Source organism: Manis javanica, chromosome 2 (genome assembly GCF_040802235.1).
Source record: "Manis javanica isolate MJ-LG chromosome 2, MJ_LKY, whole genome shotgun sequence".
Classification (NCBI taxonomy): Eukaryota; Metazoa; Chordata; class Mammalia; order Pholidota; family Manidae; genus Manis; species Manis javanica.
This window is the reverse complement of record NC_133157.1, coordinates 128,922,211-128,947,800: the sequence shown is the minus strand read 5'-3', so window position 1 is coordinate 128,947,800 and position 25,590 is coordinate 128,922,211. Positions and strand designations below refer to the sequence as shown.

Below are 25,590 nucleotides of genomic sequence, written 5' to 3'. Positions count from 1 at the left end.
CTCACTCCCCAACTTCAAGCTCTACTACAAAGCCATAGTAATCAAGACAATTTGGTACTGACACAAGAACAGAGCCACAGACCAGTGGAACAGATTAGAGACCCCAGAAATTAACCCAAACATATATGGTCAATTAATATTTGATAAAGGAGCCATGGACATACAATGGCAAAATGACAGTCTCTTCAACAGATGGTGCTGGCAAAACTGGACAGCTACATGTAGGAGAATGAAACTGGACCATTGTCTAACCCCATATACAAAGGTAAACTCAAAATGGATCAAAGACCTGAATGTAAGTCACGAAACCATTAAACTCTTGGAAAAAAACATAGGCAAAAACCTCTTAGACATAAACATGAGTGATCTCTTCTTGAACATATCTCCCTGGGCAAGGAAAACAACAGCAAAAATGAGCAAGTGGGACTACATTAAGCTGAAAAGCTTCTGTACAGCGAAAGACACCATCAATAGAACAAAAAGGAACCCTACAGTATGGGAGAATATATTTGAAAATGACAGATCCGATAAAGGCTTGATGTCCAGAATATATAAAGAGCTCACATGCCTCAACAAACAAAAAACAAATAACCCAATTAAAAAATGCGCAGAGGAACTGAACAGACAGTTCTCTAAAAAAGAAATACAGATGGCCAAGAGACACATGAAAAGATGCTCCACATCGCTAATTATCAGAGAAATGCAAATTAAAACTACAATGAGTTATCACCTCACACCAGTAAGGATAGCTGCCATCCAAAAGACAAACAACAACAAATGTTGGCGAGGCTGTGGAGAAAGGGGAACCCTCCTACACTGCTGGTGGGAATGTGAATTAGTTCAACCATTGTGGAAAGCAGTATGGAGGTTCATCAAAATGCTCAAAACAGACCTACCATTTGACCCAGGAATTCCACTCCTAGGAATTTACCCTAAGAATGCAGCAATCAAGTTTGAGAAAGACAGATGCACCCCTATGTTTATCGCAGCACTATTTACAATAGCCAAGAAATGGAAGCAACCTAAATGTCCATCGGTAGATGAATGGATAAAGAAGACGTGGTACATATACACAATGGAATACTACTCAGCCATAAGAAGTGGAAAAATCCAACCATTTGCAGCAACATGGATGGAGCTGGAGAGTATTATGCTCAGTCAAATAAGCCAAGCGGAGAAAGAGAAATACCAAATGATTTCACTCATCTGAGGAGTATAAGAACAAAGGAAAAACTGAAGGAACAAAACAGCAGCAGAATTACAGAACCCAAAAATGGACTAACATGTACCAAAGGAACTGGGGAGGATGGGTGGGCAGGGAGGGTTAAGGGGGGGAAGAAGAAGGGGGGTGTTAAGATTAGCATGCATGGGGGGGAGGGAGAAAGGGGAGGGTGGGCTGCACAACACAGAGAGGACAAGTAGGGATTCTACAACATTTTGCTAAGCTGATGGACACTAACCATAATGTCGTTGTTAGGGGGGACTTGATATAGGGGAGAGCATAGTAAACATAGTACTCTTCATGTAAGTGTAGAATAAAGACTAAAAAAAAAAAAGAAAGAAAGAAAGAAAGAAAAGAGGGATTACTCCTTGATAGGATAAAACTATTGGTAAATCAAAGATCAACGCATGCTTTAAATATCCTTAATGTTGATCACTTAAACGGTGTCAGATGATCAGCTATGGAGGTACTCTTTTCTGATAATATTCCTTTCTCTTAATAAAAAAAAAAAAAAGCAGTCCCTGTGTGCTGACCTCCAATGAGTTCTGCACAGTGGTATAGAGGGCATGTCAAAGTGTGGGCAAAGGGTCTGTTTGTTTCTATGCAGAAGATCAAGGCCTAGCTTGGATACCCAGAAAATGAACTAAGATATGATATGAGGAGGAGCTTCCGGCATCAGCACTCTCTGGAGGACTTGTGCTGGGGGTGATCATCATAAAGCCTCCACAGGGATCTGGGTGATGCTGCGGTTGTGGCTGCGTCCACCCCACCGTTTCCTGGACTTGCCACTGGAATGAGGAGGGAGATGTCTAGGCTGGCATGTGCATACAGTGAGACAACGAATTTGACCGGATCTGTACTGTTGGAACTCAACCAGGAGTTGGGAGGGGTGCAAGTTGTAGCACTCCAAAATCTTATGACTATAGACTATCTACAGTTAAAAGAACATATGGGATGTGAACAGATCCCAGAAATGGGCTGCTTTAATTTGTCTGATTTATCTCAGACTGTTCAAGTACAGTTGGACAATATCCATTATATCATAGACAAATTTTCACAAATGCCTAGGGTGCCCAAATGGTTTTCTTGGCTTCACTGGAGATGGATGGTAATTATAGATTTGCTATGTTTATGTCACCGTATTCCTATTATGTTAATATGTGTGTGCAAATTAGTTAGTAGTTTAAAACCTATACATACTTAAGGTACTGTACAAGAAGATATGTCAAAGAAATAATCAATCCTCCCATGTTTTCTTCCATATGCTACCTCTATAGCTTTTCTTCTTCCTTCCTAATTACAACCCTTAAATAGAATTTGTGCCTCCTATCGAATTTACCGAGTATCATAATTCCTCCAGGTGGTAAAGATACCTCGAGACAAGTGCTGGGCATAGAAGCCACAGGGCATAAATCTGCAAAGAAGTAAAAAGCTAACCTTTGCAAACAATATGGCTTCTCTCTCACTTACCAACTTTACATTTCCCTGTGTGGCCCCGGAAGATGACTGGTTAGCCAGAGACGGGTAAGATTCCTCAAGGGAGGAACAACCTAAGACAGGCACAGTCGCAGGGGGGCCATCAGGTGAGAAAGTGGTGATCAACAGAGGTGAGGCTCAGAACCTCATCCCCCCTGCTTTGAGAGAAATCTTGTGCATCCGTGGATGTTTTGCTGCCCTTGTCTAGCTTGGATTAATACTTAGTCCATAGGCACACACCTGATCATCTATATTTGCCCTCTTAAGCACTAAACTATGTTTTCTACCTTTATCTTGCATCTACCTACCACTTCAGCATTTTATTAAAAATAAAAATAATAATAATAATAAAGGGAGAAATGTGGGATCAACATATAAATCAAGTATAAAAATCAAACGAATATTCATATTTGACCTGATTGTTTATAGTTCATAATGCGTGATCAAAACCGAAAGTTTCTGTGATGAATGCCCTTGTACTGTTCACCATGTAAGAATTTATTCACTATGTAAGAATTTGTTCACCATGTAAGAACTTGTTCATTATGCTTCAGAAGATTGGAGACTGATGAGAATTAGGCTTGAGATGGATTAATGATTGTACATTGAGTATTGACCCCCCTATACTGAATTTTATTGTTGTTAACAACCATTTGATCAATAAATATGAGAGAGGCCCTCTCAAAAAAAAAAACAACACAGAACATTTTCCAAAATTGTCATATTCAGAGTCATAAAGCAAGTCTCAGTATTTTTCAAAAAAGTCAAAATCATACCAGAGTATGTTCTTTAATTCCAATGGAATTAAGCTGAATAACTAGAAAATCTTCAAAAATTAAGAAGTAAATTTCTAAGTACCTGTGGGCCAAAGAAGAAATCACAAAGGAAATTATAGAACCAATATTAACCCAACGACCAAAAAAATATATATTCAAACCACACTTACATGAAATGTGTAACTCTAAAGGCATACAATAGAAAAAGAGACTGAAAAATCGATGCATTGAATATCCACTTCAGGAAGTTAGAAAAAGAACAGAAAATTCAGCACACGGAACCAAGAAAGGAAATAATAAAGATAACATTTTAATGAAAAGAAAACATATATATTAGAGGAATTGTCAAGGAAGACAATGGGTTTGTTTAAAAGACTAATACAATGGTTAACTCCTTTTTAAAAAGGCACAAATAATGTCAGGAATGAAAAAGATGCATCCTGTAGGATCGCTCTACATCCCACAAACATAAGATATTATTAAAAAAAGAAACTACATGCCAATATAAATTAGACATAGTGCATAAAACATACAACTGAGCACAATGCAAATTAATGTAAAATTATTTCACTTATTAAAAAACCTTCCCCCACTCTCCCTACTTTTATTCAACATAGTACTGGAGCTCCTAGCCATAGCAATCAGACAACACAAAGAAATAAAAGGCATCCAGACTGGCAAGGAAGAAGTTAAGCTGTCCCTGTTTGCAGATGACATGATATTGTACATAAAAAAAACCCTAAAGAATCCACTTCAAAACTACTAGATCTAATATCCAAATTCAGTGAAGTTGTGGGATAAAAAATTAATACACAGAAATCTGTTGCATTCCTGTACACTAACAATGAACTAGCAGAAAGAGAAATCAGGAAGATAATTCCATTCACAATTGTATCAAAAAGAATAAAATACCTAGGAATAAACCTAACCAAGGAAGTGAAAGACCTATACCCTGAAAACTACAAGACACTCATGAGAGAAATTAAAGAAGATACCAATAAATGGAAACACATCCTGTGCTCATGGATAGGAAGAATATTGTCAAAATGGCCATCCTGCCTAAAGCAATCTACAGATTCAATGCAATCACTATCAAAATACCAACAGCATTCTTCAACAAACTAGAGCAAATAGTTCTAAAATTCATATGGAACCACAAAAGGACCCCAAGTAGCCAAAGCAATCCTGAGAAGGAAGAAGAAAGCAGGGGAACTATGCTCCCTAACTTCAAGCTCTACTACAAAGCCACAGTAATCAAGACACTTTGGTACTGGCACAAGAACAGACCCATAGACCAATGGAACCCACTAGAGAGCCCAGATATAAACCCAAGCATATATAGTCAATTAATATACGATAAAGGAGCCATGGATATACAATGGGGAAATGACAGGCTCTTCAACAGCTGGTGTTGGCCAAACTGGACAGCTATATGCAAGAGAATAAAACTGGATTTTTGTCTAACTCCATACACAAAAGTAATCTTGAAATGGATCAAAGACCTGAATGTAAGTCATGAAATGATAAAACTCTTAGAAAAATACACAGGCAAAAATCTCTTGACTATAAACATGAGCAACTTCTTCCTGAACGTATCTCCTTGGGCAAGGGAAACAAAACAAAAAATAAAAAAATGGGACTACATCATGCTAAAACCTTCTGTACAGCAAAGAACACTATCAGCAGAACAAAATGGCATCCTACAGTATGGAAGAATGTATTTGTAAATGACATATCTGACAAGGGGTTAACATCCAAAATATATGAAGAACTCATACACCTTAACACCCAAAAAACAAATAACCCTATTAAAAAATGGGCTAAGGATATGAACAGACAATTCTTCAAAGAAGAAATTCAGGCGGCCAACAGGCACATGAAAAGATGCTCCACATCGCTAATTATCAGAGAAATACAACTTAAAACCACAATGAGATATCACCTCATGCCGGTTAGGATGGCCAACATAGAAAAGAATAGGAACAACAAATACTGGCGAGGATGAGGAGAAAGGGGAACCCTTCTACACTGCTGGTGGGAATGTAAACTAATTCAACCATTGTGGAAAGCAGTAAGGAAGTTTCTCAAAAAACTCAAAATAGAAATACCATTTGAGCCAGGAATTCCACACCTAGGAATTTACCCTAAGAATGCAACAGCCCAGTTTGAAAAAGACAGATGAACCCCTATGTTTATCGTAGCAGTATTTACAATAGCCAAGAAATGGAAACAACCTAAGTGTCCATCAGTAGATGAATGGATAAAGAAGATGTGGTACATATATGCATTGGAGCATTATTCAGCCATAAGAAGAAAACAAATCCTACCATTTGCAACAACATGGATGGAGCTAGAGGGTGTTATGCTCAGTGAAACAGGCCAGGCAGAGAAAGACAAGTACCAAATGATTTCACTCATCTGTGAGGCATAAGAACAAAGCAAAAATTGAAGGAACAAAACAGCAGCAGACTCACAGAACCCAAGAATGGACTAACAGAAAGGGACTGGGGGGTGGGTGGGAAAGGATGGAGATAGGGAATAAGGGGCAATACGATTAGCACACATAATGTTGTGGGAGGGCAGAGGGAAGGCAGTATAACACAGAGAAGACAAGTAGTGATTCTATAGCATCTTACTACGCTGATGGACAGTGACCATAATGGGTTATGTGGTGGGGACTTGATAAGGGGGGGAATCTAGTAACTACAATGTTGCTCATGTAATTGTGTATTAATGATAACAAAATTAAAAAAAAATAGAAAAAAAAACTTCCCACTAAGAAAATTATAGGCCTAGGTGGCTTCACTGTGAATTCTACAAAATATTTCAAGGAAAAACAATGCCAGTTTTTCCACATACTTCCAGAGAAGAGAAAAGGAAAGATCACTCTTCAATTCATTTTTTAAGGCCAGTATGTTCTTAATACAAAAACTGGAATTACAAGGACATTGCAAGAGAGGAACATTAGAGGCCCATCTCTCTTATGACATTGATTTAAACATTTTTTAAAATTCTACACACATTCTAGCAAATCAAATCCAGCAACATGTAAAAAAGGTTATACATCGCAACCAAACCAGGGCTATTCCAAAACTGCAAAGTTGGCTTGACAGTAAAAAATTATTCAATGCAATCTGCTCCATTATTAAAATAAGGAGACATCCTATGATATTCTCAATAGGTGCAGAAAAAGCAGTTTATAGAATTGAACATACATGATTTTTTTTAAGTTGTAGCAAACTGGAACTAGAAAGTAGCATCCTTCTTCTGCTAAAGGGTATCTAGAAAAAACCTAGGATAAACTAAAGTTTTTAATTATCTGCTCCAGATCCACTATCCAGACTTCCCCACCTCAGCAAAATTACATCTCCATCCACCCAATGGATAAAACTGAATATCTGAAAGTTATTAGAGTTCAGGGTCTCTGCTCCCAGATTCACACATAATCCATTGCCAGTCTATTGAATCTACTTCCAAACATTTCCAGAATTCACCCACTGTATTCCATCTCTTTCCTTACCACTCTGGGCTACTGCCATCTCTCACCTCGACTCCTACCATAGACTTATAACTGATCTCCCTGTTACCATTCTTGTCCCCTCCAAACCATTATCCAAATCCATTTATCAGAAAGTGGTAATATTAAAATGTCAGTCAGGTTATATCACTGCTTGCTTAACAATTCCCCACTGCCCTCAGGGAAAAAAATCCAAATCTTTATCAGGGTCAGCATGCATCCATGCCTTATGCTAGCATCCCTTCCCCCTCCCCCACCATGTCATATTGGCCTCTTTCAGTGCTTTGAATTTGCCAAGCTAGTTGCCTCCTCAGCACCACCTCCACTCTGGCAATGTGCTTCTCCCCGCTTCTTCCTAGCCAATGCTTATTCAATCTACAGGATTCAGCTTAATGATGCCTCCACACAGAACCCTTCAGGGCCACCCTATCCTTTGCTTTCCCAGAACCCTATACTTTTCCTTCTAACTTCTTGCCCTAATTTGTAAGGCTATGCTATATTGTATTTATACTTTTCAAACTTCTGTCTTTTTCATTACACTGAAAGCTCCACAAAGACAAGAATCATAAGAATCATGACTGTTTTGTTCCCCTCTGTTTCATCTCTATCTATCCAAGTGTCTGGTACATAATAATAGGCATTCATTAAGTCATTGTTAAAATAATGAAGGAATGAATGGATACTTCATATATTCCCAGTATATTAAAAGTGTGTGCAGCTGTTTCAATAGAATCCTTCCAGCATGTACATTTTGAGCCACCATTGTTAGCAACTGTGACTGTAAGAGGTTTCAGCATATAACCTTGAGCTTCCAGACAAACCTTGAAGCAAATGATTACTGCGTCTCACCTAGACCCTTGAAATTAATTCTAACTCCCAAACCCTTATCTATTGACACTAGAGTTTGCTAAGCATTCATCTTATAGGAATTATTGCAAACAGGCATAAAAGCAACCAAAATCAACATATTAAGAATTAAATGCTTTTATTCAGCTATAAAAAGTTTTCCAGTTGAGCAGACTTCAAAGTGAGGTTAAAAACCTTCATTTTCATGGTAAGCAAATAATGTTCCTAAAAGAAATTGCATCCAGTGATATTTATTTACAAATGCTCTATAACCACCTTGAAAGAAATACTAAATGAGGGTAAAACTTCTAAAGATATCAACACAACCAATTTGACCTTTTCCTTAAAAATATTATCATCTTTGTGTGATAACCCCAACAAAGCAAACTTAGTCTTGCAACTAATCCCCAATTTCAGAGTGAAAAAAATTAATTTGGTTATTCCTTTGTATCTTGTGTTTTTGACTTACAAAAGGTGGCTGCTAATGATACGTGAAATTAGAAGCTATAGAGGCCCATGTTCCTAAGAAACTTTAATGATGGGTCACCTCCCTTGTTATCCCAGAAAGAGAGAAAATAAAATTTTCATTTTTCTTCATAGGTTGAAAGACATGGCCAGACTTTGTACCATAACTGGAACCAGTCCTTTCTAGGATTAAACCAAAATTAAAATCACCATATGATAATCTGATACAAAAATGTAGTTAACTTAGCCTTCAGAGAGAAGGAGAGGCATCCAGTGTCTCACCCCTACTTAAAGAAAACAAGCGGAACCCAAGTAATCATGCGGCTGTGGACACAGGGGCACTTAGGGACCTGGAAGCAGCAGCAACCAGCGAGAGCAACAAGGGCTTCGTTCGCGCATGCTGCTGAGTTCCGACTCCAGCTCCTTCACACACAAGCTGTGTGACCCCCGCCAGCTTACCAGACCTCACTCCGCTTCCATTGGTTCATCTATGGAAAGAGGATAACAATGCCAGCTCGAAAGTTACCTGTGAGAAATAAGAGATTATCTGTGGGAAGTACTCAACACACAATAGGAGTTCAATGAATGGTACTTCCTTAGTGGAAGAGATATTGGCCTTTCTTTTTATTCCTCCTTAGTTAAAAATAAATGAATGAAAGGAGAATGGCAACTAACAAAGGCTTTCTTAAATACTAACATTCCTCCTGGGGGATGTTTTATACTGCCTGGAAACCTAAAGCCCAACAGAAAAAGAATGTGAGCTTTTAGAATAGAAACATGGCTGGCCCCAGAACTTTGTTATCTCACATTCCCAAATTAACATTATCCAATAAACCGAATGACACCAAATCTGTATCGTCTTGAGAATAATTTTAGGACCCCCAATATTAGTAAGAGATAGAAAGGCAGGGAGGAGGGGGAGAAGAGGGGAGGAAAAGGGAGGGGGAGGGAAGACACAGAAAGAAAGACAAGAGAAAGAAATCAACTCCATTTGGATTAAAGTTTGCTTATCATTCAATAAACAGATTGATATGGGACTGTCTTCTTCTCTGTGCTATATTCTCTGTGAAGGCAAAGACTATAGTTGCTTTGTTGAGTTCTTATGCCCATAACTAATACAGTGCCTGGGACATCATAGCTATGTAGTAAATAATTGTAGAATGTACAAATGAATAAATAAATGAATGCTGCATATGTCTCTAGAGTCTTAAATATTCACCCTGCAACCAAGAACTTGAAAATACAGAGCTGATTTTATGCATCAACTCTGGGTGCTCGGAACAGAAATTCCAGACACAAGTGTCCCTAGGTTTGCACCTAGTGGCTGTCACCTAGTCATTTCTCCAGCCTGCAAAATGGCATTTGAGGGTCCTGTGGGGTGGCCTCAATTTCAGCTCTCTGCCCTGTTCTCAGTTGTCTTGTAAAATGGTTTCTGGTACTAGATATTAAAAGGCAGAAAGAAGTGTTTAGAGAAAAAGGAATCAAAGATAGAGCTGAGCAGTTAGAAATCAGTCAATACAGTGACTGCTTTCATTATTGAGGGATGCTTAATCTCATTATACAGTTTCAGGAGAGAACAGGAGAAAGACAGTGAAATTCAATACAGACAAAATACATAGCTTCAAGTCAGCAACAGAGAATAATGTTGCAATTACCAATTTCAACATAGTTTACTTCTCAATAATTAAATTATTTAATCAAAGCATTGTAAGAATTTGTTTATATATTACATATAACATTTTTAATCTATTAAAAACAACTCAAATGTCCCCATCAGATATACAGGATATAGAGATTTCACCTGGTTGATAAATCACTAGATTTATGTTTTAGGACTCTTTCTAGAACGATTTATGTAAACCCACTACAACCAAGACACAGAGCTATGAGGATTAAATTTAGTTGTTAATGTGAAAGTGCTTTCCAAACATCTGAGTCTATGTATGATCACATTACTGTTTCTTTCTCAGCCAATTAGCATGTAACATGTACTGAAATCACTTTCCATCCTTCCCTGCCTCTCTATTAGGGGAAGACTTTCTTCCCTTTCTTTTTTTAACTAATGAGATTGTGAGAAAACAATCTCTGATCAAAAGCCACCATATTTCAGAAATAAAGTGATTTAAGGATGGTAATTATAATACAAAGTTATACATTGTTTGGGCACCATTCAGGGAAAAAGGTACAGTATGTTACTGCTGTTATTAAACCCCCAAGACCCATTGATCAAGAATATAAAGATTAACCACTTGCTTTGTTGAGTAATTATCTTAACTCTTCCCCAAAGCTCACATTCAGTCTCAGAATGATCCTTTTCTCATTGGCAGTGAGAGTCCCCAACAATGTATTGAAAAAGGTTATTGAAAGGTGATGCCAAGTGATTGTCAGGAGTAATTGTCATTTTGTAATCACACTATTATCTAATTTGCGGCCACCAGATCATTAAAGGGCCAATTATGCATCTCTGTTTTAATGTATTAATAAAAAAGCAATCATTCATTTATTGCCTTTATAATTCCTAAGATAATTGTACAACAGGCTGCAGGTATTTTTCTTCTGTGACTCAGCAAACTTAGTAACTATATTGAAGGCTTCAATGGTTAGGAAACTAAAATACCAGAATTGACTATTAGAGTTAAAATCAAATGTTCTCAGCTACTTCATTCAAAGTGCTGTAGGGCCATTCCAATGAATGGGGTTGAGGAGGTTAGAGCTTGCCTCTGTAATAGTCTATTTCCTCTTTCTCCATTCCTTTCCCAGAGGAAAATGAGGTCAAATAGAAAGAAATTTGTTCAGGTATAAGGAGATGGTTTCCAGGCTTGTTTATAGGTCATGTGCTCTTGACTGGGCATATGGTCCAGGAGAGGCTTCATTTCTAGGCTACCAATGAACAATTTCATCCTGAGTAAGTCCCATTCCTGCCCGAGGAGAGGCTGAAGCATCTCTGGAGCATGGAGATGTAAGTCAGGTGGCTGAGGTGGTGGCCTGAAAACTATGTTTTCAGGGTTTGGTTTCATTGTTGTGCTTGAAATTCTGTGAATTCCCAGATCATAAGTCTCTTCCTTAACATAAATATAAAAATCTATTGTGCAGATAAATAGAAATAATTTAAGGAGTCTCAGTTTTGGATTATCTGCATTCTCTACTTCTAATCTAAATAACTGAGCTTCAAGTTAATTGAAGTGCCCTTTCTTATCAAAAAAGTTATGGGACTGCACATCTTGTGGTCCACTCTGCTCCACATTTGCTACATTTAAGAGTGAAGTAGTCATATGAAGTGCTCCCTGGAGCCACGCATATGGCAGGAGAATTCCCCAGGACCTTGCAAAAGCCACTTCCTTCCCTAATAAAAGATTCTATGCTACTTGCTTCTCCAGCTGCCACAGTACCTCTGATAATCCTTTATTCATTCCTGACATTATTCTAGTGCAGACATCAAACTACAGCCCACAAACCAACCCAGCCCACCTCCTGTTTTTGTAAAGTTTTATTGGACACAGCTATGCCCATTTGTTTACATACTGTCTCTGTCTGCTTTGTTCTACAACAGCAGTGGTGAGTAATTGCAACAGAGACTGCATAGCCCACAAAGCCTAAAATATTGACTCTCTGGCGCCAATCCCTGGTCTACTAGGGTTTTTTCATCTGACTTCTCCTTCCCTACAAATAATGACCTTTATTCTTCCCTTAATGTTTTCATTTCTTCTCTCTGGGTTGTTCTTTCTAAATTTTAGCATCTTCTTTAACTTCTGAATTTTAATTCTCTGTTAACATTTCACCCACACACTTCCCAGTACCTTTGAGATGTGAGAAGACACTTGATAACTTCTCCTTTTGATCTGCAGCCTGGTAAGGAGTCACCCTCTAAGAGGGTGATTCATCCCTTCAAAGGAACATATTCAATGTTCCTCAAAGATATTCATTCATCCTCTCATGGAACAGACATTTGACAAAGGCCTTTTCTATTCACCAGGCACCGATGCTGAGATGCAAAATTCCATAAATAAGGCACAGTCCCAGCCCACCTAGAAACTCACAATCTGGCAGGAAAGGTCTCATGCATTTCAGGGTATTGTTACAGTGATTGTTGTCTTAACACTTTCTTAGTTTCATGCCAAGAACTGTGTTAAGAGCTTTACATATATTAACTCATTTAATCCTCATTACAATCCTATGAGGAAGTTGCTATTACTATCCTCATTTAAAATTTTATAAAAACTTAGGTATGAATAAAGTAATATAAACATAAGGTAGAATCATAGCAAGTGTTTATAATAATTTGCCCAAGGTCAAACATTTACTAAGCAGCAGAGCTGGGATTTGAACCCAAGCAGTCTGGCTCTAGAGTCCAAGCTCCTAACTACTCTGCAGTACTAATTTTACTTTCTCTTCCTAAGGCTTAAGAAGAGACACCTGCTCACATGGAATACCCCTGACTCCCTATCACAAACCACACGGACAGGATCTGGATTGCACTGTGCAGGTTCACACTCACTTTGAGCCTCAGCCTTCTTCACTTCAGGAGAAGACAGGTGGGCAGTGGCACCATCAGACTCCCAGAGATCTGAGGATGTTTTATTTCCCATGTACTCTTATCAGACCAGAGCCTGTCAAAAAAGAAAAAGGTGGCTTTTAACTCCTCACTGCACAACTCCCCTTGGTGGACTGGGAGGAACTACTATCTTTAGCAATACTGATGGCAGCTACTTCTGACTTCTAGGGGAAAGCAAAATTCCTCTTCAAAGGAGACAATTCTTTAGTTTAGAAAAATACTTTGATACATTTTAATGGGGTATTTTTATTTGGGGCTTGATTTTGGTTTACTTTTTAATTTTTTTGCTGTTATTGTGAAAGGTCTCAGAGCATAAATGGATAGAAGTATGTGAGAAGATGAAAGTTGAAGTTGTCTGTAATAAAGTGAAAAATTCAAGGGAATCTCAAAGAAAGAAGATAAGGGGCTTGGGATATTGAAAGTGGAAGAAGTAAATGCCACCTAGAGAGAGGAGGAGGCCCAAAATGTCCATGCATTGAGACCATAAGAAGACAAAATTGGCCAGAAAGAAAATCCCCAGCAGAGAGACAGATTGTCAATGGCCTGTAGGACTGTGATTCCTGATATCAAGTTCAAAGTTATTTGCTGTGCTGCATGATCCTGGGAGAGGGTAATAGCTCCAGAGGAGACAAGAGCCATGATGGAGGGAGGAGGTCATTGTGTGAGCAAGACTAATAAAAGGTATCATCAAGGTTGGGAAGGAAGAAGTAAACCTACCTCTATTCCCAGATTATATGATCTTGTACATAAAATATCCTAAAGAATCCACAATAAAAATATCAAAACTAATAAAAAACTTATACAAGCTTGCAAGATATAAGGTCAATATATAAAAGTCAGTTGTATTTCTATACACTATCAATGAATAATCCAAAAGTGAAATTAAGGCAATAATTCCATTTTCAATAACATCAAAACAAATAAAACACTTAGAATAAATTTAACAAAAGAAGTGCAAGACTTGCACACTGAAAATAATACACCATCATTGAAAAAAATTAAAGAAGACTTGAATGGGAAGATATCCTTTGTGCTTAGATGGCAGACCTAATATTATTAAGATGACAATTTGCCCCAAATTGACCTATAGATTCAACACAATCCCTATAAAAATTCTTATTACCTTCTACACAGAAATTGATGAGCTGATGCTAAAATTGATATGGAAGTATCAGGAACCCTCAGTAGCCAAAGCAATTTTGAAAAATAACAAAGTTGGAGGGGAGCAGTACTTCCTGATTTCAAACCTTTCTAGAAAACCACAGTAATCAAGAGAGTGTGCTACTGACATAAGGAAACACATAAAGAGCAATAGAATTGAGAGACCAGGTAAAATCATATAGTTATGGTCAATTGACTTTCAAGAAGGGCAGAGAATTTAATGGGGAAGAGCAACCTTTTCCACAAATGGTACTCAGATATGTAAAAGAATGAATTTGGATTCTATCTCATACCATATACAAAAATTAATTCAAAATGGACCAAAGACCCTCATGTAATAGTCAAAAGTATTAAACTCTGAAGAAAACATAGGCACAAAAATTCATGATTAGAGGTAAGGCAATGGTTTCTTAGACATGACACCAAAAGAACAAATAACAGGGAAACAGAGATTGAATTTCATGAAAATTTTGGTGCTTCAAAAGACAGGATCAAGAAAGTGAAAGACAAATCCACTGAATGGGAGGAAATTTTTGCAAATTGTGTGTCTGACAAGAGACTCGTATAAAGAATATATAAAGAACTCTTATAACTCAGAAATAAAAGTCAATCCAATTGAAAAATGGTAAAAAATTTCTTGACATTGCTCCAAGGAGAATACAGATGACCAACAAGCATATGAAAAGATGCCCAATGTCATTAGTCTTTAAGGAAACAGAAATTTAAACCACAATGATATATTCACACTTACTAGGATAGCTATGATCAAAAGATCAACAATCACAATTGCTGGGGAGGATGTGGAGAAATTGGAACCCTCATATATTGCTGGTGGGATGTAAAATGGTACAGCCACTTGGAAAGCAGTTTGACAGTTCCTCAAAAAGTTAAACAAAAAGGTGCAATGTGATCTCCTAGGAATGTATTCCATGCCACTCCTAGGAATATATTCAAGAGAATTGGATACATATCTCTACAACAAATTTATACATGAATGTTGATGGCAGCATTGCTGATTATCACCAAAAAGTAGAAGCAACTCAAACCCATCAGTTAATGACTGGATAAACAGAATGTGGTATATCCAACAGGGTGGATATTATTCACCAATGAGAAGGAATAAAGTACTGAGACATGATACAATACAGAAGAACCTTAAAAATATTATGCTGAGTCAGAGAAGCCAAACACAAAAGGCCACATGCTGCGTGATTCAATTTATATGAAATGTCCAGAATAGGCAAACATACAGAAACAGAAAGTGAAATGGTGGTTGCTGGACCTGGGAGAAGCCAGTAATGAAGAGTGACTACCAATGTATATACCATTTTTTTTCGGACTGATAAACATGTTCTGGAATTAGATTGTAGTGATGTTTGCACAACTTTGTGAATATACTAACAACCATTGAGCAGTCCATCTTTAAAAGCATGAATGATACAATATGTGAATTACATTTCAGTTTAGTAATATTTTTCAAAAGCCTACTTTTCACTAAATACAACCAAAAGAAGGTGATCCTGAAAAGGAGAGGAACTGTTGGAAATCCCCTCATTCCTAAAGAAAGACCTAAGGAAGAAATTTTTTTAACTCAAGAGAATTAGAGACAGTTTCTAAGGCATTCATATTTGAAATACTGCATCAAAAGCAATTACACTTAATCTAGAAAATGGCTTCAGACAGTTCTGACTGAATAAAAAGGAAAAGAGATTTCCAAATGATGTGCTGTGGACAGATGCTTTTCAGAGAGGTTAGAGTTCAAAGGTGGTAGGAGTTCTCGTACTGCAGAAAAGCCTTCCGTCTCATGCAACTAGAAATGTTCTCAGCAAGAGCAGGCCGAGCATATACTCAGGGTCTAAGAGCCAACCTCAGGTAGAAGTCAACCCAGTAAACTATGACCCCACTGAATACTAGTTTATCAGACGACTTAGCTTCCCTCACCACCTTGTGAGCCTGTCTGGTTTGTTCAGCAAACATATTTGAGCACATTTTGTGTGTCAGGAAAGTGGTAGGTACTTGGGACACGAAGATCAAGAAGCTTACAGATGAGCAGAGACAGTGACAGCCTGGGAAGAGGTCAGTGTCATGGGGTCAGAACAGACACCTGGTGGGGCGAAGGGCCAAGTGGGAGCAATGGGTGTACAGGGATCAGAGAAGGCTTCCTACAACAGGTGGGGTCCCGCACGGTCCTGAAGGAAAAGCATGAGGTCACCAGGCAGTGGGAGGCAGCAGACAGAGGAACAGAGTTCCAGGGAGGGAAGCATGTGAGCATAAGGTGGAGCCGTCCCAGCCTGGCTCACGGGGACTCAAGGTGCTGGGTGCTGATAGGCCACGATGTCATTTCCCCCATGTACTCTGATTTCAGAACCTCCCAGAGCCACTGGATGTGAAACATCCTTTGAATGAGCGCTGCTGGGTAGGAGGTGCCAGGGCTGGGCTTGTTTGTCACCCCCAACTAGGGAGCTCGTGGGGAAGTCCTTGGGAAGGGCAGAGCCCTGGAGGGCAGGCCTGTAAGAATGACACACTATTTCCATTTGTGGAAAGATTGTTTCATGCTGTTCCCTTTGGCAGACATGGTTCCATGGTTTCAGGGAGCCCTCCCAGCAGCTCCCAGGGTGTGCAGGACTGTGTATCTCTCGGCCTATGTGTCATTTTCCTTTGTTTTGGAAAAGTGTACTACCCGCGGGCATTGGCCTGCCCTCGTAGGTCTGAGAGCACGCAGCATCTGCGGGCCCACCTGGACCGGAGAGTGAATGCCGTGTGGAGTTTTCAGCTACGTATGCTGCCCTGCAAATGCACTAGACCCTGATGCTGTGGAAAAGTAACATGCTGTTTGTCTTGTGTGTGGTCAGCAAGGGTTGTCCTGTGGTCGGAATCACACACTCCTTTGGGCCAGAGGTCCTGTGCTAGATGGGTGCTTCCCTCCTGACCTGTGCACCCAAAAGGGTCAACAACAGGGACACAGTTACACACTGTGCCTTGTTCCCCTGGGACCTACTGAGTCCGTTGGGCCCATCAGCCTGCCCCCTGCCTCGTGACATCCCTTACGCCTGTAGTCTTCCTCCTTCTCCCTCCCCATCATCACAGATGCCACGTTTTTATTTGGACAGCTGTGTGGGGAGCTGAGGGCTAAGCTCATGCCTGGAAGCCACCCAGGATGAAGAGCAACCAGACAGGCCAAGTGGGCAGGGTGTGTTGGGGCCCGCCAAGGTCTGCTTGATGGTTGGCAAACGTAGGTGATGTCAGATAACAGAATGTTTCCCAGCCCTGCAGCAGTTTCCTGCAGTGCAGGGAGGACAGACGCCCACCTCTCCCATCATGTTCAATGGACAGTTTGAATTACAGAGGATGGGCCTGGAGGGAGAGAGAAATGCATGTGACAAAAGGAGCAGCCTGGCCCTCAGATCTCAGGGCTCAGACCTGCTGGGGGGAAGGCAGGAGCTGCAGCTCAGGGCCACTGTGTGGTGGGCAGAGGAGGGGCCCTGTGCCTGACCTCAGGGGAGGCGGCCTGGCCCGTCCCACCAGACACAGAGGTGAGGAGGGGCAGATACAAAGGCCGTTGGCCTCGGCCAGAGTCTAACATTCAACTGAGCGGGGGAACCAAAAGCAGCGAGGAGCTTCTCTCCCCACCCAGACTGGGGTGCTGCTGACAATGTCACCCTCCTTCCTGGGTCCTGCACTTGCTCCGTCCTCTGCTCGTGATGGACAGGCATTATTTTTCAGAGCAGCTTTAAGGTCATAGCTAAATTAGGTGGAAAGTGTATATTTCCCAGACATTCCTGTCCCCCCTCTCTTACAGCCCCCCGTCAACCCTGCCCACCACATGGTACATTTGTCCCAATTGAAGAACCTACATGGACATGTCATTCTCACCCAAAGGCCATGACACTGGAGTCACTCTTGGTGTTGCACATTCTGTAGGTTTGGACAAATGCGTAATGACATGTGCCTGTCATTATGAGTTAAATGCCCTAAAGTCCTGTGTGTCTGCCTGTTCCTCCCTCCCACTCTGAACTCCATCCCTGGCAACCACTGAACTGCTTACCGTTCTCACAGCTGTGCCTTTTCCAGAATGTCAAAGAGCTGAAACTGTGCAGTATGGGCCTTTCCGTATGGGCTGATTTCACTTAGGACATGCATTTAAGATCCTCCATGTCTTTTCATGGCTGAGGGCTCATTTCCTTCTGGTGCTCAGTAATACCCTGTAGTCTCAGGGCTGGACCACACTGGTCTCTAATTTGAGGCTTTCTCAGGGCAAGCCAGGGGGTGCAGGAATATCCTTCCGGCAATGGGCTGCAGAACCTGGCCAACCCTCCCATGATCTAAACCAGGGAAAGAGGGGGTCACATCCATTCCCCTTCACCCCTGCTTCTGCCAACCCTGCACCACTCTCCTCTATTTCACACAGAAATAGCCCACCAGCTGTCCTGGAATGGAAGGGTCAGTGCACAACACTGTAGGGCTGTGAGGACCGCCCTCTGCCAGTCTCCCCTCAGGGCTGTAGAGCCCAGCTGTAAAACACTCCCCTCCCACCCACCAACTTGGGGGACCAATCATGAACACAGTGAGAGGGGAAAAGAGCACTGGGTCGGAGCCTAGTGTCTAGTTCCATCTCTGTGAACTGCTAGCTTTGTGGCCTTGGGTAAGGCTTACAGTCCGAGCCTGCATCTGTACAGCCAGGAAAACAGAGTGCATTCTGCTCATCTCAGAGTCCCTGTAAAAGTGACGCTTGCTTTGAAAAGTGTAAGGGCTCAAGTGGATGGAAAGAACTCTGATTTTTGGTTTCTAATTTGAGAAGCGTTTAGCTTCTGGAAACAGAATGAAATGTTTCTGTAGTGCTGTCTAAAGATCTGGGTGTTACCAGCTGCCTATTCAGTGGGGAAAGGTATTATTTAGAGCATGATTATCTTGAGACTAATGATGAGCCCTCTGTCTAGAAATGCCTGTAGTCTTCCTCCTTCTCCCTCCCCATCATCACAGATGCCACGTTTTTATTTGGACAGCTGTGTGGGGAGCTGAGGGCTAAGCTCATGCTAAAGATACATACATATATATATATATACACACACACACACATATATATAATTAAAAACCAAGTACTGTGCTGGATCTGCATATTCAGAAAAGCACGAAGGCAGACAAGCCAGCACAAAGGTGGCCAGTTCCCACCTCCTGAGGCAGGTGAGGAAATGCCAGTGCTGATTCATGGGTGATTCAGTGACACTATGACCCCACTGACTACTAGTTTATCAGATACCTTCGCTTCCCTTACCACCTTGTGAGCACACATCCCAGGATGGAGCATAGCTTTAAAAAGACCTTGCCAGGTGGAGACTATCTTTTGCTCCTAAATATACAAGCACACTCACTGTTTTTTATGAAGTTCAAAAAGAAAAATCAGGCTATCTTCAACTCAGACTCTGAACAGCTTAGGCAAGCTGAAGACAGTAGATGTATGTCAATACTTATGTATCATTTACATAATGGCTGTTGGCTAGATCAGTGATTACCAGATGTAGATCCAAGGAGGGAATGTTTACACATATGAATCAACAGCCCTCTGCTTCCTACCCCCAAGCTACTGACTCAGTGAAATGGGGGCTGTGGGGGGGAATGAGGCCCCGAGACCTTTTTCTTGAAGCACACTTGGTGTTCTGATGTCCGAACAGGTTAGAGAACTACGGGCCAGATCATCAAATGTTCTCAAATACAGATGGAATTTCTGAAGAATGTTCATTCCATATAATTACTGAGTTTCTGGGTCTTAATTTCTCCGTTGAGTGAACCAAAGGAAGATTTTTGATACATCATCATTCCATTAACATTTGAACTACTACTTCCTTATGTAACTTTAGAAGCTGATCAAGGTAATTCTGGAATGATAATCTATATAACATCTCTAGAAATGGTTAGAAACTTGCTTTTTGATTTTTCTGATCAGAACATTGGTATAATCTACATGTTTGACTTTGAATATCCAAACTCAGAAACCTGAGATCCCTAAATTAAAACCTTAAATTAGTCAAATCAGGATGCTTTGCTATTAGATTTACAAGTGTATCCAGAAAGCGGCTAGATGTTCACCCCTCTTCAATCTGATTGCTCTTTCTGACTATACTGCTTTCGAAATGGTTTCATAAGTCACAAAACTTGACTTAATTGAATCTTTCTCTTACTCACCAGTGAATTTCAAAGGCTTAAGTATTTATGATTTTTAAACCCTTGTGAGGCCTGGCATGACCTCCTTTGCCATAACAACACGTTCTAGCACATGTCTCCCAAACATCCACCAGCCAAGAAGCTTTTAAGGGCTGATTATGTGTGTGCTTTTTTAACTGTATAATTCGTTTTTACAGAGAAGTCATTTGGACTGATCTATTTACAATCTTTCTCCATTTTAACTTGTGCTGGCCAAATGTAGTTCACAGAATAGTCAACATTTCCTTGAATGATCCACATTATAAAGTCTGTCATGACACAGAGCACTTAGTCCTCCACTTAAAGACTATGATCTCATTTGAACAGCAATATTTTACAGTAGAACATTCATTACTTTTTCCTTCTTATAAATAAATCCACCAAAATTGATATAATATGGTCAGATTTTCAACACACCTGCTTCTTTTCAAACTCATTATTTGCAGGTATTATAAACCAACACAAATAAAATTCACTTCCCCCAAGCCTTCTATAACTTACTATACACCCTCAAGTTTAGCTTTTACTATCTTCTTGCATGTTTTAGCACAACCAGACATTTTTACCTTAAGACCAAACTACTCTTTTTCCCTCTTTTTTATGTATTAGCAGCCAACTGTCTCCCCTTGTGCTTTTCAGACAACACTAAAGCTTTCAACCAAACCCTTCAGGTGGTTTTCTTTCAGTTGTCCAGAATACACCGCGACAGTTCATGTGTGCTCACCACCTTGCACTGCTACACCGGAAAAGTCACAACGTTCTTCATTGGCTCAAAAACAGTATGGCTTGGTTTCAGTTGATAAAGGTAATATGATTTCAAAAACATAATATATATATATATATATATATATGTACACACACACACACACACACATATATACGTACATATGTACACATTTTTATTAATGGGGAAAAATAAAGGCTATCTGAAAAGGTGACAAAGTAAAAAATAAATAAATAAAGCAAATACTAAAAACTACTTCATAATTTAACAAAAATAAAAAATTGGCAGGTTAAGGGAATGAAAATGAGGAATGTGTAGTGACAAAAACTAATATAAAGTATTCCAGTCGATAGAATGGAAAATCTGTATAAAGTTTTATACTTTGTTTCAAAAGGAACTTACGTTTCAGTATAAATTTTAATGTATTACACACCTGTATTCTGTGTAGATTTTAGGAGCTAATGTTAAAATTTCAAATTCTGCACACACAGTTTATCAAAGAAACACTGATAAAATCCCAGTAATTGCAAAATTTTAAGGTTTGGTAGATATTGTAAATATCACAACAGGCAGTTATTGGAAAGTCCTGATGAATTTAGAATGAAGAAGAAACTCATTCCATAAATATTTCATTTGATTAAAAATATCAGGCTTGCATGTTCCAAATTATGAGAATGTATCTTTAAAAAAGGTTGCAATTTTAACAGTAATCTGTATATGTATCTTTAGCTGCCATTAAAAAACACAAAAAGAACTAAAACAGAAAATGTTAATACTAGTATTAAGTAACCCTGCAACGCTCCCATGCTCACTTTTCAAGAAAACCCAAACTATATACATTTATAAATAAACAGACTCTGCACCAGTAACACACAGAACTTCCTTTATACCGAAGTCTCTTTCCATTCGCCACCCAATGGAGATTTGTCCCTTGGCTTTGGGAAGCCAGGCTGTGCTCGGTGCGCTCTGACACTCTTCATGTTGTCTGTGGTGCATGCAGGGGAGATACACGCTGAAGCGTCCCCATCAACTTTGACCTGAGTCACACTGGATGCTGCAGATGCCCTTCTCTGGGTTTTGACATTCCCTGCGGAGGGGTTGTTCTCGACACACTCCTGATGGAACCCGGGCAAACCCTGCAGCTCGGCTGGACTGGTGGCCTGCTGGAAAGGGGCTATGGCGGCTCGAATACAATTGAACCACTGCTGCTTGTGGAACACATCATTGGCTTGCAGAGTGTGAGACTGGTCTGAAGAGGGGTCTTGGAAGCCAACTCTAAAGATATTTTTAGCTAGGAAAAAAATTGGAAAAAAGAAAGGAAATCAGACTTAAAAACAGTTTGTGTAGATTAAGTGGTCATATAATCTAAGTGTGGGTGCCGGAATTTCTGTACATGTACACTTGTTAGGTGGAGGCATTAAATAAAGCCTTAGGACATTATTTCTTAGATGCACCTACTGGTGTCAGAGCACAACTTGATGACAGCAGCAGCTATAGGACAATGGAATCCTTTCATTTATAACTTTTTGTGTGGAGACACAATTCTCTTTTTCTTTTCCCCATGCTGTACCTTCAGTCTGTGACTAATTTGTAACTGGAAGTTTGCACCTGTTTATTCCCTTTACCTATTTTGCCTACTACCCCTCCCACCATGGCAACCACCTATTCTTTGTCTGAATAGCCTATTTCTGTTTTGTCTATTTTTCAGATGCTGTATGAAGGAAGTGAAATCATATGGTATTTGTTTTTCTCTTTTTTCACTTAGCACAATATCCTCTGGGACCAACCATGCTGTCACAAATGGCAAGATTTAATTATTTTATGGCCGAGTTATTGCCCACGTATCCACATCTTCCTCATTCATTTATCTATTGATGGACACATATCTTGGCTATTGTAAACAGTGCTGCAGTTAACATAGGGGTACACATATCTTTTTGAATTAGTGTTTCTGTTTTCTTCAGGTAAGTATCCAGAGGTGGAGTTACTGGGTAATATGGTATTCCTCTCTGTAACTGTTTGAGGAGCCTCCACACTGTTTCCACAGAGGCTGCACCAATTTACATTCTCACCAGCAGTGCACCACAATCTTGCCCATACTTGTTATTTGTTTGTTTTTTAATACTAGCCATTCTGACTAGTGTAAAGTGATATCTCATGTGGTTTTGACTTGCACATCCCTGATGATTAGTGATGCTGAACATCTTTTCATGTGTCTGTTGGCCATCTACATCTTCAGAAAATGTCCATTCAGGTTCTCATTTTTTAAATCAGATTTTTTTGGGGTGTTGAATTGTGTGAATTTTTGAATGTATCTTATATTTTAATCTGAGACAGAATTTTTAAAGATTAAAACTAAATTCACTTAGGTTCTGAGTTTGTTAATTTAAACAATTTTACAATTTGTATCTTTACCAATATGTGAACTGCTGAAAGCCTCTCGAAAGGACCGTCCCATTCTCATATCTCCATCCTGCAGGTCTTCCAAGACCAGCTCTTGTATGGGGATTGGTTGTTGGTAAACTTGGTAAGAGTGACGTTCATTTTGTGTAACAGCCCGAGTCAAAACCAAGATGTCTTGAAACAGGAAAATGTAAAATTTCTGCAGAAATGAGAAACAAATACTTCCTACATGTGGAACCCTGTGATTTTAAGTAAATGGAATTTAGACATGATTGATCTCATCACATTTATTTCAGATTCCCCTTGTAGATGACCTCAGAAAGAAGAGGATTCTAAGGCTATGCATGTTCTGCTTGGAGCGCCTGTCTAATCTCAGACTATAAAAACTTTTTATTGGCATATAACATTAGATGAGGTAGCAGCAGAGTAAACACTGCACCCCACAAAGACCTATCAGTAGGAACATGACTGGAAAGACCAGTATTGTATACCAAAATTTTCTAACAAAGTAAGGATTTAAACAATGCAAGCTTGTACAAATGTTAATGGTTCTGCTTTGTCCCACACAAATTTAAGTCTTTAAAGAACAGCTGGGACTCACAGTATAAATAAGAGACGTCAGATTTCATCTTTTTCCAAAAAGAAACTCAACTTATTAATCGTGCTTCTGAAAAGCAAATAATGAAAGAAAAAATACCACTCATGCTTATACTCAGCTCTGGCAGGTACTTTTTCAATTAAAATTCTAAAAGTAAATTTGATTCCAGGTAGTCTGCTGTAGAAATCTGGTTAGTAATGGTAAAACTACTTCCATCACTACCAACTCTTCAGAAAAATCTTCTGACAGATGTTATTTTTTTATGAAACATGGAACTAATAATTTATTCAGAAAAACTGCTAGCCAAATTGATTTATGCTCCAAAACTAAAAAGTAAAATATTATTGATTCTCTAGAGACATCTAAGTTATTCTGTAAAGACAGAAACCAAATGTTTGCATTATGAAAGCTGGTAACAAAGAACAAAAACCAGTAATCTTCTTTCACTATTTGATGAGTTTATTTTACAACCTGCTTCATAATCTATGTGGAAACAAACTGGGTGAGAAAGGGAAGCAATGGCTCATTTCCTGTTAGTTCTAAGATACACTTACACGTCCATTTTTATTCTTCAGCTCCCCGTGGCAAAGCAATACTTTGCTTGCTTCAATTCGAGGATCCTTCTGCCTTTCATTCAGATACTCCAGTTTGTCGATGTAATACTGACATTCTGATTCTCCTTTCTTCAAGTTGATATCAGAGAGAACTCCTTGTATTATCAATATCTAAAAATTATCAAAAAACTGATGGAGCCTTTTCAGAATAATGTAGTCAGTGTCCCTATAGGACTAAAACACATCAAAGTGATAGAATTTTAAAGCTTGAAGGGACTCTTGAAATCAGTTAATTCAGTCTGCCCCTTCATTTTACAGATGAAGAAACAGTTTCAGCCTAATTAGGTAATTTGCCCAAAGTTCTCCAGCTAGCTAGTGGAAGTGGTAAGACCAGAATCCAGTCTTTTGATTAGAATATAAATACAGATTGTGTCCTGCCTCTTTATTACAGTGTGTGGTGCATGAGCATATGGGGTGCTTAAAACATCCACCAAACACCTCCCGATGCTGAGTCACTATGCATAACTGAGAGTAGCACTGCATAACTTTCTAGACAACTTATGTATAAATTTGGAAAACACAAGAATCATTAGTTGGACTACTTACAGCTTCCTGCAGAAGCTGAACATCAGGGTGGTCCTCTGGAGTATGTCTAAGAATTTCTTTTAACAGTAAAGGGTATTTGACTAGGCGACTTCGGGGATTATCGAGGAAGCTCCACAGATCTAGTTTTCGGCTGAAGGGAGACTCAAGACATCGCTGGAGAAAGTCCTGGACTCTTGGGTCCTGTTTCTTTCGGTCAAGAAGAGCTTTGGCTGCCAGCTGGTTACTACAGTAGCCTTTGTAGGCATTCAAGCCTGGCAACTGAAGAGTGACAAGACAAAATGAAGTACGGTAGGTCCCTGCTATGGTCAGTCCATTAGTAAGCTTGTGAACATGAAACATAAAGCTCACAGCTGTTCTGGAAAGGTCTGACAAGCTGTGAGCATTGTCCTGCAGGTGATATTAGGGGGAGTAGAGTATTCTGGGCCAACACCAAACACCCTTTTCTCATTTCCCTAATTTAGCTAAATTCAACCAAACACTCATGACTTTTAC

General features: G+C 39.5%; 1 protein-coding gene across 3 annotated transcripts in view; it reads right to left on the bottom strand.

The window, feature by feature from the left end:
• Nucleotides 1–21,806: 21,806 nt before the first annotated feature.
• LOC140847867 (neuroepithelial cell-transforming gene 1 protein-like) overlaps nucleotides 21,807–25,590 on the bottom strand; it is a 41,197-nt gene continuing 37,413 nt past the window's right edge. For 2 of the 3 annotated variants that reach the window (XM_073229382.1, XM_073229381.1), the window contains exons 7-10: nucleotides 25,099–25,356; nucleotides 24,493–24,663; nucleotides 23,353–23,539; nucleotides 21,807–22,228 (exon numbers count right to left, since the gene is read on the bottom strand). In XM_073229382.1, coding sequence (XP_073085483.1) covers nucleotides 21,822–22,228; nucleotides 23,353–23,539; nucleotides 24,493–24,663; nucleotides 25,099–25,356 — 1,023 coding nt within the window. In that variant the 3' untranslated portion in view covers nucleotides 21,807–21,821. The remainder of the gene's footprint in view (nucleotides 22,229–23,352; nucleotides 23,540–24,492; nucleotides 24,664–25,098; nucleotides 25,357–25,590) is intronic. The other variant, XM_073229383.1, reaches the window with a different exon arrangement.